The sequence below is a fragment of the Cheilinus undulatus genome, linkage group 24 (genome assembly GCF_018320785.1).
Source record: "Cheilinus undulatus linkage group 24, ASM1832078v1, whole genome shotgun sequence".
NCBI classification, from domain to species: Eukaryota; Metazoa; Chordata; class Actinopteri; order Labriformes; family Labridae; genus Cheilinus; species Cheilinus undulatus.
The window spans coordinates 16,810,172-16,827,176 of NC_054888.1; the positions used below are offsets into that span (position 1 = coordinate 16,810,172).

The 17,005-nt window shown below is 39.1% G+C and overlaps 1 protein-coding gene across 3 annotated transcripts in view; it reads right to left on the reverse strand.

The window, feature by feature from the left end:
- Positions 1–17,005, reverse strand: part of LOC121506286 (nck-associated protein 5-like) — a 265,350-nt gene that overhangs the window by 25,049 nt on the left and 223,296 nt on the right. For 2 of the 3 annotated variants that reach the window (XM_041782017.1, XM_041782020.1), the window contains 5 exons: positions 13,048–13,152; positions 11,736–11,924; positions 8,029–11,621; positions 7,444–7,549; positions 4,468–4,555 (listed from right to left, as the gene is read on the reverse strand). In XM_041782017.1, coding sequence (XP_041637951.1) covers positions 4,468–4,555; positions 7,444–7,549; positions 8,029–11,621; positions 11,736–11,924; positions 13,048–13,152 — 4,081 coding nt within the window. The remainder of the gene's footprint in view (positions 1–4,467; positions 4,556–7,443; positions 7,550–8,028; positions 11,622–11,735; positions 11,925–13,047; positions 13,153–17,005) is intronic. The other variant, XM_041782019.1, reaches the window with a different exon arrangement.

The following is a 17,005-nucleotide window of genomic DNA, read 5'->3' on the forward strand; positions in this document are numbered from 1 at the left end:
ACTGACGTGCATCTTTTTGTGACTTAAAATCTTCATCTACTTTGATATCATAACGGAGAGGTATATGAAAGTGGCCCCACAATCCTTCAGATTTTTTGTATGTGGCCCTCAGTGGAAAAAGTTTGGACACCGTGTAGTGCTATAAAGTAGTGCTATAAACATCTTGATGTCACTAAGACACTCTAGGATCATGGTATTGTGCAACTCCAATTCCAAAAAAGTTGGGGCACTGTGTAAAATGGCGATAGAAACCGAGCGCAAAAATTTGCAAATCTCATGAAAAACCCACATTTTTTTCACAATAGAACATAAACCACTTTTAGATGTTGAAACTAAGACATTACAAATACTAGCTCATTTTGAATTTGATGGCAGCAATACATTCCAAAAAAGTAGGGACATGGCAACAAAAGGCTGGAAAAGTAAGTTAAAGTAGGTGAAAACAACTGGAGAAGCATTTTGCAGCTAATTCGGTTAATTGGCACCAGGCCAGTAACATGACTGGGTATAGAAGAAGTATTTTAGAGAGGCAGAGTCCCTCAGGAGTAAAGATGGGCAGAGCTTCACCAATCTGCAAAAAACTGCATCTAAAAATTGTTGAACAATTTCAGAAAAATTGCTAAGACTTTATATATAATATTCTCCCATCTAGAGTACATAATATCATCAAAAATTCAAAGAATCTAGAGAAATCCCTGAGTGCAAAGGGACAAGGCTGAAGGTCAGTATTAGATGTTCTGATCTTCGGACCCTCAGGTGGCACTATGTTAAAAACAGTCATGATTGGAAATCACTGCATGGATTCAGGAATACTTATAGAAATCACTGTCAACAAAGCAAGCTAAAGCCATAACATGCTAAAAAGAAGCTATATGTGAACAAGATCCAGAAAAAAAGCTAATTTTAAATGAACTGAGGCAACATGGAAAACTGTTCTGTGGTCACATAAATCAAAATTTGAAATTCTTTTTGGAAACCACAGATGCTGAGTCCTGTGGACTAAAGAAGGGAGGAACGATCCAGCTTCTTCTCAGCAAGCCTCCATCTCTGATGGTCTGGGGTTGCATTAATGCCTATGTCCTGGGCTTACACATCTGGAAAGGCACTATCAATGCTGAAAAGTTGTTAGAGGTTTTAGAGCAACATATGCTCCCACCCAGACTACCTCTCTTTCAGGGAAGGCCTTGCATATTTCAGCAAGATAATACTAAATCAAATCCATCACAACAGCATGGCTTTACAATAAAGGAGTCCAGGTGCTGGCCAAGCTAGTATCCTACATCGGACAAGAACGGGACAACATTCCTCTCCCAAAACTCCAGCAACTGGTCTCCTCACTTCCCAGACGCTTGTTATAAGAAGAGGGAATGCTACACAATGGTAAACATGGCCCTGTCCCAACTTTTTTGAGATGTGTTGCTGCCATTAAGCTCATATTTTTCCTGTGTTTATGCAATAAAGTCTGGAGCTCTATGTGGTTAGAATAAAAATACAGCATGAATGAAGCACTTAGTTTGTTTTCCTGTGACTCTCTTATTCTGATTTCCAGAAAGCTTAAAGAAGTAAGTCTTAAAAGTCGGCCTCACTGGAGTAATTGCTGAATTATTGCTATTGATCAACACCAGCATCAAACCCTCACAGATATATTAGGGTTATTCTCTGCTTTGGGCGAGTCAAAACCTTATTTATTGTCCCTTTACTGGAAAAAATACTACCTCGAGGGAAGTTCTTCTAATAAACAAAAACTGACCAGCATGGACAGAATCACATTCATAACTCCAGCGATGGATTATGCTCGCATCATAAACTGAATGTTGGCGAGGAAACTGTTGATATGATTGATGGCTTTGGGCTGCACTTTTGAGAAACGTGACATTAAAGCAGCACAGAGGAGCAGGGAGCGGCAGCAGCTGAAGCCTTTATGAAATATTTAGCACATACTGTCTGGAAGTGCTTAGATGGCAGAATATATAAAAGGCAGCTTGTTAATCAGAATGTAGAGACAATTAAGGGTTGTATTTTCAGCACCAAGGCCATGACACATCAGCAGTGAGTTTCCACACTCAGTTTTGGCTACATCTGTGCTTCACTTTGCCTTGATTAGTGTCTAAAGGGTTAAAAAAAAACACTTAAAGAGACACTAATTGAGTACAAAAATTACAATAAAAGGAAACAAAATGACAATAAAGGGACTCAAATGGCTACAAAATTACAAAAATAACTCCAAAGAGACCAAAACTACTTCAAAGCAACAAAAATGACAACAAAAGAACATAAAAAGCCACCAAAAAGAAAACAAAATAGTTGTAAAGACGCAATGATTACCTCAAAGAGGAGAAAAACAACTTCAAAGACACACAAAATGACAGCAAGGGAAAAACAAAAGGGCCACAAAGATGCCATAATAACCTCAAATAGACAGGAGCAACTTCAAAGAGACACACAATGCTGAAAAGGGATGAATATGGTAACAAAGATAAAACTATAACATCAATGAAACCAAAACCCCTTCAAAGAGACAAATTGACAACAAAAGGATACAAAATTGCAACAAAGAACCTGGAACTGCTACAAAGATGCAAAAACAACTTCAAAAAGACACAAACTATCAACAAAAGGATACAAAATGACATCAAAGGGCCCAAAATAGCTACAAAGATGCAAAGGCAACTTCAAAAAGACACAAATTGACAACAAAGGGATACAAAATAGCAACAAAGGGCCCAAAATAGCTACAAAGATGAGTAGGCAACTTTATAAGGATACAAATTGACAACAAAGGGATACAAAATGGCAACAAAGAACCTGTAATAACTACAAAGATGCACTGACAACTTCTACGAGACACAAACTGTCAACAAAATGACACAAATTGACAACAAAGGGTACCAAAAAGCTACAGAGACACATAAACAAATTAAAATGGCACAAAAGGGACACAAAACAGCAACAAAAATTGAATTATTACCCCAAAGACATAAAAACAAAATAACACACACACAAAAAAAAGGATACAAAATGGTAACAAAGGGTCTGGAATAACTACAAAGTAACAACTTCAAAGAAACACAGGTGACAATAAAAAATGACAATAAAAGAATAAAACATGGCAACAAAGGGACGCAAAATGACTAAAACAACGCTATAATTCCCCTCAAGTGACAGAACTACTTAAAAAACACAAAATGACCATAAAACGAACGTATATGGCAACAAAGGGCCCCAAATAGCCACAAAGATAAAAAAACAACTTTAAACAGATGCAAAATGAAAATATTAAGGATGAGAATGTAATTAAAAGGACATAATATGGCAACAAAGACAAAAAAAACCTTACAAAATGATTGCAAGAGGACACAACATGACTAATGAGAGACAGTGAAACCCAAGTAGACACAAACAACTCCAAAGAAACCCAGAGCTACAGCAGAGTGATATAAAAAATCAAAGTTTGACAGAAGCTACGACAAAGAAACAGAGAAAACCACAACTACTCTAAAGAAATGAATCAACCCAAAGATTTTTTTCAGTAAGAGGGAGTCATTTAATTATTCATTGGCCAGGGGTCCACTGACCTAAGTGCACCCTTTACAAAGAGGTACATGATCAATTCATAATGAACAAAGTTTCATATATTGATAATATAGCTCAAAATGAATGTGGAGTTTGCATAACCATTAAATATAAAAACTTTATGTGCAAAGTTGGGACTTATTATTTCTGCAGGATATCAAATTTATAAAAGTATGAAAAGTTGAACTTTTTCCACCAAGTTTGGCCTGAAGTTATTCAAAAACAAACACGCCCTTCCAGCAGATCACAATTTTATCAGGCTAGGGTGCTGTATTACAAGATAAGTCATTATGACCTTTGAGATGGATCACTGAAACAATTTCTCAAATATCTGTCTGAGTGACAACTGAGTGACAAACTCGATGCACTCCTCTTCCTGTAAACAGCCATTCTGCCCTCTGCACCTAAACACACACGGCAATGTAAGTTTGTCTCACTGATATGATAACAAACATCATCTTGTCTTGTTTTATGCATCGCTTTTTTCACTTCCTTAGCTGCTCAGGCATTGTAAAACATCACCCGGTTGCACATCAATCACCTGACTAGACTGTCAACATGTTGTTCGCAGCCGCCGCTGTTTCCCCGAAGTAATGGCAAGTCTGGCAGTGAGGGAAAATTAGTGGGCGAAGGGGATTGAGTTGTCAATCACATCAGGAAATCACAACTGTAAAAACGTGTTAATGCTCCGCTGCACTGGTTGATTCCTGATGGTTAGTGACAGATTTTGTAAGCTTTGAGAGAAAAAAAAATGTACTGGCAGAGGTAAACACTCACAAATATGAGAGTCAGTGGCCTTAAACGGACAGAGCAAGCTTTCAGCAGAGAGAAAAAGTGCCTTAAAGGAACATATTTAACATCTTTTCCATGTTTTCATGTCATATATGAGCTTACCTATCATGTGGTCTTGACATGCTGTATCGGGGATGCGTCCTTCTTCATTTTCAGCCCTCAGGTTGATTTTCTGAGACATTAGAAGAGTCTGGATTAAGAAAAACATCCAGGGTTTTAATACAAACAGAATAAGGCAGCTAAAATGTACTTTTGTTTATAAGGAAATATCATAGAATCATCTTTGAACAGCTTTTCCGTTGAGGGAGTTTCAGTAATTTATTTAAAAAGCTCAATCTAAAGCAATTGTACGGTAGCCCTGAACTGCACAAACATTTTATTAATACACAAAAACATTAAAATAAAAAAAAAGACATTCCTGAAAAAAAAAAAAACCCTGAAAAATAAAAGTTTGCGTTTTGCAAAGTATTCTCGAATGTCATGCAGTGTTTTAACTTTCATGAATTGTTTTTGCATTACAGGAAAATTTTGCTTTCAATGAAAAATGTGTCTGTCGTAAAAGTTTCGGAATTTTGTAAAATGTTTTTTCCTCATGAAATGTAAAATATTTCGAAACATTTGTTTAAATGTTTTTGATGACATATTTTTTGATTTCATGGAATATTGTGTTTTTGTGAAAATTTATAATTATTTCACACAATTTTTTTGCACTTGAGGAAATTCTTTTGTATCTCCCAAAATGTTTTTATGTTTCACAAAAGGTTGTTGTAGTTCATAAACTATTTTTGTTCATTTGAACAAAATCATCTATTTAATACATATTTGTTTCTTTTAACTTTTTTAGCATTTAAACAACATTATTATTGTTCCATTTTAACATTTTCAAATAAATATTTTTAAAAGGGTAAAACAAAATTATTTTGTGTTTTGTAAAATGTTTTAATTCTACAAAGATTTTAGTGTTTCAGGAAATGTTTTTGCATGTCTCAAAATATTTCTTATTTTATGATATGTTGTCTATTAATGTTTTGTTCAAGTACTTTGTTGAAATAGCTTTTTGTTTTAAAAAGTTTGCATTTCATGAAATGTTTTTTCTAGCACACAAACAATGCATATCAGAATTTAATTTCATTGCATATCACAAAATGTTTTAGCATTCACTAAGTTTTTGTTTCATAAAATGTTTAGGTATGTCAAATTGTTTTATTTTACTTCTTAAAAATGTTTACTATTTCATGAAAAAACAGTTGTGTTTAACTTTTTTGTGTCAGGTTTTGTACTTCAAAATGTTTTTGCATTTGATAAAAGGAATTTATGTTGCATTTAATATTTTTTGCGAGAAAAAAGTTTGTATTCCAGAAAAGTTTTTGCATTTTATGAAATGCATTTCTAAAATAGTTTCATTTAAATTTTCAAGCATTGGATAAGAAATGTTTGTGTTTCAGACTTTTTTTTTTTTTTAACTTTTATTATGAACTATTTTTCTTTCTGAATGTAAAAAAAAAAATAATTCATGTTTAGATAAAGTTAATTTAATTTCACCTATGGTTTTTGTGTTTCAGGAAACGTTTTAAGGCTTCACACAATATTTTTGTATTTCATGTGTTTTTGAGATCTTTGACATTTTGCACTTTACAAGTGTTTTTGTGTTTCATGAGTTTTTCACAACATATAGAAGCATTACATTAAATGTTCTTGAATTATTATTTTTTTTAAAATCAGGACATTTTATTGCAGATATCTTACATTTTTTGCCTTTTATACATTTTGTTTTTATTTTACAGACTGTTTTTATTTGTAATTTTTCACAAACCATTTTCATGTTACTTGTTTTTGTATTTCATAAAATATTTTAGCCTTCAGTGAAATACTTTTTTCAAGACACTTTTTCATTTTATGAAATGTTTTTGTGCTTCATGACAGGTTTTGAGCTGTTTAAATAAATATTTTAGTGTTTCATAAAATGTTTTATTCCCTTTTTTTCTTTTAAGGTTTTCAGGAAATACTTTTATGCTTTACAAAATGTTTTTGTCCAATTATATTCTTTTAAATTCATGAAATGTTTTTGTGTTTTCATGACATGTTTTATATCTAATTAAAGCTTTTACCACTTCAGGCTACTGTACATTTGCAGAGGAAAGTTAGAATTAAAAGAGCCAGCTGTACAGATTTATGACTTTAGTTATTTTAAGATGAAAAGAGGAGCCCCTTGGCTCTGTAAAACATTAAAAAGTTTTGTCCAAAATGGAGTAAGGCAATTGTGGTACTTTCCTGCTTTAATTGGGTATTTTTCAAAAAAAAAAAAAAGGAGGTTTAGTTTTTGGGGTTGGTGAAAGAGCAGGAGCTTGTAGGTCATAAAGTGTTCGTCTTTTGTTGTATTTCTGTGGGGACGAGATAGAGAGAAAGCTCCGAGGATGGTATTAAATGGCCCTTTTGTCAAATTGAGTGCCTGCGATAAGGGGCTCCTCCACGTTATCTAAAATCCACATCAGGTGGATTAAATTTCCTACATTATGCAGTGAGACTCTCTTTTTTGAAACACTCTCTTCCCATTCATCTCACACCTCCCTTTTTAATGCTTTTTGTGCTCTCTGTCTCTCACTCAGGCTTGCCATCATTTCCTTCAGCTCTTTTGAGTGACAGATAATAAAGAACAAATCCACAAGGTCAGAATTTTAGCCTTTTGCTTACAAAGTGTAGAGATATGATTTTAAAGAACAGAGCAACTGGTTAATTTAAGTTTGTCTGAGACGGAGTTTATAAACCTCCAGCCTTCTGGAGAGAACAACATCAGTTAGGGAAGATAATGAAAAAGTAGGCGATGAATTGTAGGCCGAGTAAGAACACAGTGAGAATCAATAGAGATCCTTTAGGGGATGTGATGCTGAAGAGGCGGCGGGCTTGTGGATTGTTTGTGAACATGTTCATGCACTGTACAAGTGTGAAAACCTGCGGGAATTTGCATGTGTGTGTGTGTGTGTGTGTGTGTTTGTGCCAACAGCGCGGCCAAACAAGCAGAACTCGACACGGGCTGCACTTTAATAAAGTTGTGCTGTGGCGGCGTGTTTGCTCACTTACAGCAGTATCTGTGCAGATCTCCATATCTCCCTTCATTTCGCCGTGTTTCTTGGGCGAGGAGATCCCAGGCGGTGATGCACCCAAAGAGTTGCCCTTCACAGCGGTCCTGCGGGGATAGAAGATTTGATCTGTTTTCATGTCTGTGTGCTGAGTTCTTCCTTTATCAACTCAGCAGGCAGAAAGTGAGGCGGCTGATAAATTGCATTGACCTGCTCTTTTGCTTCATGAAGGCTCTTGCAAACTTGTAAAGGCATAAAAATACCACTGAATGTTTAACAAACCTCGATCAACTGCTTCCTCTTGTGTGAATGTTTGCAGTTACCCTGGATAAAAATCTCTTAGCTGAGATTTGAATTGAAAGTAAGCAAAGAAAATGTCAACTTTCCCTGCCTTCTCTATCATTTAGCCTGTTCGCACTGGCGGATTCTTGTCTAAGAGATGCTTATGCTCACTTGGTTGCAGTCATATGCCATACATTCAGCCTCTATTTGTACTGTTTCAATGCACTTATGTTTGATAAAGTAATGGCTGTCATCCAATCAATTTAGCTAATTTATTCCTGATTGCTAAGATGTTTTCACCCACCTGCCAAGAAGCTCTTTCACAAACTGGTCTTTGCCGATAAAAGCAGTTGTACACTGGATCTGACTGGCAATCTGCCCCATCTGATTGTTGCAGTGGTCCATGATGGAGCTCAGCTTGTTGTTCATCTCTGAGAGATTCTGCACCTCCTGACCATCCTTCTGCTTCTTATCCTTTTTCTTGTCAGTCTTCATTTGTTTGCCCCCAAGAACCGATCCGATCTTCAGCTCTTTCTTCTCATCTTTCCCCTTGGGGGAGTCCGCTTTCTTGCCACTCAGAGCTGGAAGTTTGCTCTTACGGAGTCCGAACCAGTTTGCCAAAGAGGGCCCCGTTTTCTGTTTGGCCTCGTTGGCAGCAACCTTCTCTTGTTCTTGACATTTCTGCAGATTCTCTTCAATTCCCATCATGACTTTCTCCTCTATAGTGCAGGCTGTGGGGCTGATTTTTTTCTCCTCGATGTCTGGGGCTTTGTTTGGCGAGTCTGTCTGGGTTTTTCCTTCCTTGCTAAAGTCGGGCTCATTCGGGGTCACTGCTAGGCCTCCCGTCTCTCGCACTTGGTTCTCTGAATTGTAGACACAAGAGGATGCCGGCTGAAACTGTGGATGGGAGGCAACTTTTGCTGGCTTTCGAGTGTTTTTCAAAGCAATCTTATCACTGATAGGTAAGCTGCGAGCCTCTTTTTGAGACGGTGAGCTGACAGCCTCCCCTTTAGCTGATCCCTCAACTTTGGACCCTGGTTTGGAAGTTTTCTCTGGGAGTATGCTGTGACTATTTGACCCGGTCATGCCTCCATAATGGCTGAGCCGATTCCTTGGAGAATGTACAGGGCTCTCGGCTAACCCGACACTGGGTACCTCCAAGGAAGTCTGTCTCGACAGAGAGTTCCCCCTTTCGCCTGAGTTGGTGATGATCTGGGTTCGGATTTTTCCTGGTCCATCTAGGTTATTGATGTTGGGTTTCTCGATGTAGTTGGTGCTGAAACTCTGGCTTCGAGCTTTGGCGCCATTCATACCCAAGGCTGGTTTTAGATGAGGTTTGGTGGTGACGGATATAGACCTGGAGAAAAGTTGGCTTCCCCTTTTCCCATTCTCGCCAGCATCCCCCTCCTCTAGTACGACAGGTACTTGTACTTCCTCCTCTGGTAACCTACCCTGGACCTCACCTTTTACCTCTGTGTTGGGCATCTTAGGTGGTGGATCAAGACTGTATGGTGGTGGCAGGGTGTCATACTGGGGAAGTGCAGTAGAAGTCACGGTCTCTTTGGACACTGAGTTGATATGGTCTTTCTCCTGCTTGCCTGGTATTATGGGGCCATTCTTATGGCTGGGTGGGGACTTTAAAAATGCTTTGAACCCCATTGGGATGCGAGTCTTTGAGGCTTTTTCCGTGTTAGGGGAAGTAATAACTGAATTGGGCGGGCTGACGATGGCTTTACCATTTTGTGGTTCGGTTTTACCTTGGGCAGAATCCTGAAGGGATACAGGTAAACTGATCGACGTCTTCTGCACTATGTGATTTTCTTGGCTTGGTCCTCTCTTACCTGCAGGTGAGTTCTGAAACGAGGACCCTCTGAGGGCACTGTAAGGAGGAGGGACATTCTTTGAGCTTTTAGGTGCATTTTCAGTTTCTGGAGCACACCCTGAGTTTGCAGGAGGGAGGTAGTCTTTCGTGGTGATCCTCTTGGAAGTGCCTTTAGTGGGAGTTTGAGTCATGGCGGGGGACTTTTGAAGGTGCTGACTGGTTTTGTCAACCAGTTTCTGAGGTGCAAGTGCAGTCCCGTAGCCTGCATCCGTGTCTAAACAGTCTTTATCCTTGATGGGTAGCGTACTTTGCATATTTGGTAAAAGTGAGGTCTGGTAACTTGGGGGAGGGCCCCTCACAGTGGTTGGTGTGGATGGTTGGGCCACCCAGGTTTTATGTGCTTGAGGTGACCCTTCATAATTTGGTCTGATCAGTAAGGAGGTGGTGCGGCCCGGGGGAGGGGGAGGAGACGGGGACCTGAGTTTGTTTTTGCTGGGTTCACAGTGTTTGTCTCTGGTAGGCTGTTCGCCAGTGTCAGCATACTCCAGGTTTCTCCTTGGGAGGTGCGGGGAACTGGAGGAGGAGCCCTTATTCCACTCGGCCCTGCTGGGGAGCTTGGAGTTTACCGCCTTTGGGCTCTGCGTGCAGGTTCCTGGTGCCTTCATGAACCTGGACAATCTGACTGTAGGCGAGGAGGGGGATTTGTCCTGACCAGAGGGTCCTGAGTTTCCACTGTTGTTTAGTTCAGTGGTGGAGCCCTTTGAGAACTTAAGAGGAGATCCGGCAGGCTTGTTACGACCAGGTATCTTTGATGCACCAGCCTTGGTACCAGCCGACTCATTCATGGGTGGGATGGAGTGGCCTTTAGTGGGTCGGCTGCTTGGTGGCTTGATGAGCTTCCGTTGAGGAGTCAGTGGCATTGACAGCCTCTCCGCACTGCCTTCCCTGCTACTGCCCGACTTGCTATTCCTGATCTGATACTCAGATGGCTTCTCTGGAGATTCAAGAACTGAGTAGTTCCTTGTGTTAGCTGATTTCTGCCTTGTCGGCCTCTCTTGGGGAGCAAGTTCTGCATAATTGGGAGCTACCTTGGTACCTTGAATGTTATTACGAGACCCTCCATTAGGTGTAAGCTTCTGAGCGCAAAGTTCAATAGGCTCTCCTTCTGCATCAAATATTGCCAGTATACTCTCCTCAGACTGAGTACACTTGGTCACTTTGGGCTCCTTAAGTAGGCTGAAAGGCCTGGGCCTACTGTCAGCAGACTGAGTGCGTCCTTGGTCTCTTCCTAACCACTGCTGTTTGAGCAGCTTGGCAGCATCTCTTGATAGCCTTTTGGTGTCCCTCTCTGCTTGTTCTGCCTGCTGGCTGTAGGACATTCGAATGTCAGTTGATTCCGTCTTCGGTTCCTCTGGGTCTTCCGCATCTGAGAGCTGAATGGGAACTTCTGGTTCTGGGGGGTTTAAGTGTAGCTTGGATGGCTTACTAAAGGCTGATCTGTGTCCTCCTTCAGGGAGGAAACTGTTGATGAAACTCATGAGTTTCTCTGGACGCTCTTTTGAGTCGTACCCAAGAGGCTGCGTAGTCACGGGACCAGTGTTACCGTCACCTCCACCACCACCTACACTGTCCTGTGTTCCCTCCCAGCTACACAAACTATCTGAGATGCTGTGTGAGAGTCTCTTACAGTAAAACCAGTTGTCCTTAGTAGGGATGTTATCTCCACGGCTGGAATGTGCCAACTCATCATCAGCATCATCGGAATCATAAGAGAACTTCTTGCCCCCAACGGCTGAACTTCTACTCACATGAGTAGGCTTAGAAACCCCTTTACTGCTACTCTTGATACCCAGGGAGTAGATGCCCTCGTTTGAGTTCATGCAGTCTTTGTAGCCTGACTTGGAGACCTTTGATGAAAAAGAGGCGCTCCTGTGCTTCTTCCTCTGGAGCTTTCTTAGTCCCTCGAGGATGTGGCTCTCCTTGCGCCTCGTGGGCTGCTGCTCCTCAGCAGGGTCGCAGATATTACTTGGGGCTGATGAACCCAAACTCAGCCTCTTCTCCCAAGTTAGGGATGACTGCAAGAAAAGAGGAATTATATTAGAGTACTTGCAAAAAGAAAGAAAGCAAAATAAGCTGTACCACTTGATTTTGTTTTGAGGAATTGGCATCTTTATAGAGAAAGCTTTTACCATTTTCCCACCAGAGCGCCCATCATTCCAGGTATACGAGCCGCTGGAGAATTCACTGCAAGCACTTGACAGGGACAACTCACTACTGCTGCAGCTGCTGCGTGGGTACACAGGCGCTGGCACTGTCAAACTCAGCTGGCTCAGACACTTGGCCACAGGGAAACCTGCCTTTCCGTTTAACTGAACCTCCTGTGAGATGAAAAAGACACAAATGAAGGTGGATTTACTTGTAAAGGAACAGTCATACTGATTTGTAGGGATGTAGGGCTGGGGATAAGTCATTTTATTGCACTAGAACAGATGATCAATTGAACTATTTGCTTCTTTTTCCTCCATCTGTGTGAATTGTGCACCATTTTCTCACACACTGGAGCGCACGTTTTAAAAGACTTTTTAATTCATGACCAGCAGACCTGGGCAGCACGTCTTGTCTCGACACTGGGTCCTTGTGGAACCAGGTTTCGATCTGCATCCCTATTTGTATGGGAATCAGAGTAAATTAGAGTCAAGTATTTGCTTTTGGGCAGTGTTGCATATCTAATTTGAATCTTGCTGCCAATGTTGTGATGAAAAATGTTTAGAAAATACTTGTCAGACCAATTAAATACACTTTGAAAGTCCCTGTAATGCTTTAGACATGCTTTTCAAAAATTATCAGTCAAATTTTCCATGTGCAGTCATCTTAACCAAGCAGATGTTTCCAAATTAATACTTCTCACTTTGGAGAATTTGCAAATGCAAATCAGGAAAAGTTCTCCCAATAAAAAGGAAGATATATTATTGATGCAGTTTCTGTCTCACTCATTTCATACAAGTGCCAGTTGTATTTATCAGCTAACGCAGCCTTTTCAAGGAGATCTTGCACATTTAGATAGCAGGATGAAATATAACTCACTTTGGGCTTATTCTTGTTTCATTTCCTTTATTCTACAGCTCTCAGTGCACACATTAGAGTTTATCAGGTGACAATCTCAAAGGGGTAAAAGGGTAAAAGAATAGAGCGAACTCCTTTTCAGCTCTTAATGCATAATACATAAGATGACTAATGTACCACAGTGTCCTATGGAGTCATTTTTACTGACGGGGAGCCTCAATCGATGCTTTTCTGGTAATCTGACAAGGATTTATTCCTCTTAGTGCCAAATGATACTGCCAGCTCTTCCTGCTGAGGCCGAGGAGGGGTCACAGCTGCAGATATTTAGGTCTGTAGTTTAATATCTTGTAATGATTTCTTGAAAGGGGGTAGGGATGTGGTTTTGGTACCTGGACAATAAAAAAACACTGCCCTTTGCATGATTCCCATTAATCTTACATTGGAGGGAGATTCTGTGTTCCTGGAAAGCAAGAAGGCCTTGCTTCTCTCTGGCTCCAGGAGCAGGTCGGCCGCGGATAAATCCATGATGCGGGAGTGGAGCTTCTGAAAGACACAAGGAAGACACTGGAGTGAGTTTTTGGCCTGTTGGGATTAGAGAAATTAACATTTTTTTTCATGTTCATGGATGGCAAAATGAAATGGTATGGATATTTTCTTTTCCTTCGGCAGCGATAGTCTAACAGTCTTCTTGAGGCTTCTTCATTTTAAGTTTTATCAGCCAAATTTGCATCCATTTGGAAGATTTTAAGAAGTTTGAGATTTCTTCTGATTTTCAGGCCTTGCATTTTCTCTTGGTTCAAGGGTAGTAAAAGGCTATTGAGAAATATCCTGCGGGGTTTGAGGGTTTACATAAGCAATTAGCTGCATAATATCAAATATTTTTTAAGTTTAAAGCAACCTTAGGAGAAGACTACAGCCTTGACAGGGTTGTTTCTTGCATTCAACAACTTAAAAATGATAAAAGCAAAGGTTGTTGGGCTTGTATTTTGTACTATTTTGTCTTATTGTTTCTTTACCGTTTAAGAATTAGCCTCTATTTTGGGTCTCTGCCGGAAAATTACAGTACATTCCCAAGTTAGATTGGTTCATATGCCTAACTTTAAGTGTACACTGTATGTCACTTGGTCAGAATGACTGTAGTTGGCAGAATTCATAGAAAAAATGTATGTTTCCTTGATTATTATGAAATGGTATCATCAGCATATAAGGGAAACCTTGCATTCAACAGTATGAGATGGTTTCATCAGCATATGAAGGAAACTTTGCATTAAACTATATGAAATGGTATCATCATCATATAAAGGAGATGTAATAAACTATATAAAATGGTGTCAACATCATATAAAGGAAACTGTATCGAACTATATGAAATGGTATCATCAGCATATAAAGGGAACTTTGTATTAAACTATATGAAATGGTATTATCATCATAAAAAGGAAAGGTAACAAACTATATGAAATGGTCATCAGTATATCATCAGCATATAAGGGAAACTTTGTATACACTTTATTTGCATATGAAGGCATTATTTGCATATGAAGATAACTTAACTCTTAACCCCTTTTATTGTGAATTTTGACTACAAATCTTGGAATACTGCATACTACAAATAAATTGAAAATGAACATGGATTAAAAAAAATGGTGCAGCATGCTGTGGTTTAGGAATATTTCTCCAGTCTGAACAGGGACTAGCTGATTCCCTCCATTGGTGCCATCCAAGTAGAGCATAGCCCTGATTTCGACCCCTTCAAGTCATTAAGTGATTGGCCGGAACTAAAACGAATGTGAATGGGAAATAATTGCATGAGGGAGTAAGGGATCTCGTTGATTTCTCTCATTCATATCCTCATCTGCTGTCTCTTCTGTTATTTAACACTTGCGCATAAGGCGGACGGATACAGACCGAATACATTTCCACGTACTAATCTCTGAAGATAATTACTTAAATTAACTTAAAGTGGAAATATGCCCGAACACAACACTGCTGTATTTCCTGCCAAGGGTAAAGCTAATGCTCACTGGGGGAGTATATGTATGCACATGGATTTATATTGATATATTCCTTCCATTTAAAATAAAATGCTCCTCTCATGCTGTGCACCTTAAAGTCACCTTCAGCAAATGGAGACACAGCCATGAAATGCTCAGATTTTCCATCAATGCCATAACTATTCTATAAGCTGCTAGATGCATTCTCAGTTTCATTGCATTCCATAAAACTCTCCGCTGACAGTTTGTATTGACTTTTTGTGTGCTGTGAAAGAATCCTCTGAACATTATAGCGCGGAAGAAAAGAAAGAAAACAGCTCCTAATGATGCCAAAACTTAACAGCTTCTTTTGTCTTCTCAGAACAAACAACCTGCATCACGTCGCCTGTGGCCAAAACACAGCCATCCCACGTTTTTTTTTTCTTCTTTTCTCTTCAACTCTCTGCAAAACAACCAAAGGGAAAGCTTCTTTTTGTATTAGTGCGAGCCTGTGAATCAGCTTTCAAAGAGACTGACTTTTCACCTTCAGTGACTAGGTGGTAATGGTGCCATGGAAACAGATCGATGCCCACTTTCACTGCTTTTTCAGAACAGAGATAAGGAAAAAGTATTCTTTACTATTTTTAGGATTTATATAACTTCAATCTCAATATCTTTGTGCTTGTTTGATTTGATTCAAATGCAGTTTCTGCCTCTGACATATCAAAACCAGGCTGTTAATCTGTCTTCAACTGGTGCATTTTTAAGGCTTTGGGAAAACCGTTCACCACTGTGCTCAATTTCTGATATTTCTGTTTTAATTTAATAGTTTTGACCTATACTCATAGTGCCAGATGGTATCTCGACCCACTTTTACAGTCATGAAATTGAAATTTGTGCAGCTTCCATGCCGCATCCCTGCTGTCCACTCGGGATGGGAGTGGCTGAGGTGTCACGGGAGGCTCTGATCTTATCATAGGGTGCTGGATTTCACCTCCTCAGCATCCTCATCAAGGATTCAGTCAATAGTGTCGCAGGGTCACGAGGGAGGGCCAGATAGTTGAAGGAAATGACAGATGACGAGGCCGAGGATGCAGCTATTGGACTTTTTGGAGGTTCAAGGCCAAGATCAAAGTCATAAACACTCATACTGTGCTTCATTCAGCTTCATGTTAACCATTAGTCAACATTTTGTGTCGTTACGTAGCATGGAAGTCAATGGAGAGCTTCTATGACTCAGATTGCTCATGTTTATGTTGTTTTTGTCTTTGTAGTGATTTTCAAAGTGATTTTCAACCAAATATAAAAGCAAAGGGAAGCTTCCAAACAAAATCACTAAGACTGGCAGCCCCTGTCAATAAAACTGTCAGTTGCAACACACCTTTCCACACATAACCAGGTAGACATGCAGCTAAAGATAAAAGCACCCATAAAAACACCCATCCCAAGGATGTTCCCTTAAAGCTGCACCTCCCGTGGTTACAGTACGGTTGTCATGGTGCCAACATTTTATACAGATAAATAATACTAGTAAAGTCTAACACATTTATACCAATCTGACTGCATATTTGTGGTATATTCAGCAAAGTATCATCAGCACATAAAGGGAACTTTGAAAATATTGTGTAATTATATATAGGTATCACTGGCATGCAAATAATTTTTTGTATTTTTAAATATATATCATGGTATTGTCTGCATACAAGTGTAACATATTGAATGATATAAAATGCTGTCGTAAGCGCATGAAGAAAACTTTAAATAAACTGTATTGGTAATGGATACGTCATTGTTTTTGACCACATTCACAAATGCACTGACAACCTTTCAGTACTGATGCATTGCCATTGCCATTTTATTTGCTCAATTTAAAATGTGTAGGAGTTTGCTTGCAATTCTTGATAGATTGATATTCTACCTATAGATAGATACTTAACTAATTCTGAGGGAATTCAAGAGTACAAATGGTGACAATCTTTGATACTTTTATTCATTACAATAATGGAAAATGCATATACAGTGGCGATAAAAAGGAAACGGTTTAAATCTACAAATAACGGTATACACAACAAAATATTCGTAGTGCTTTTTCAAGCATCTATGAATTGTATCTTCTGAATGCAGACTTTATGAAATTGTATCATCTGCATAAAAAGAAATCTTCAAAAAAACTGAGTACATAAAGGTTCATTGAGATATAAAGAAGACTTTGCAGTTGTAAGCATATATTATGGTATCATCTGCAAAAAAGTAATTGTGTATAAAGCTATATGTAAAGGCATCATCAGCATATAAAGACAACTCAGAAAACACCATGTAAGTATATGAATATATACAGATAATGGTTTTGTCTGCAAAATAAGTACCTTTGTATAAAACATTAAAGAATGGTATCATCAGCATATAAAGAATACTTAAATAAA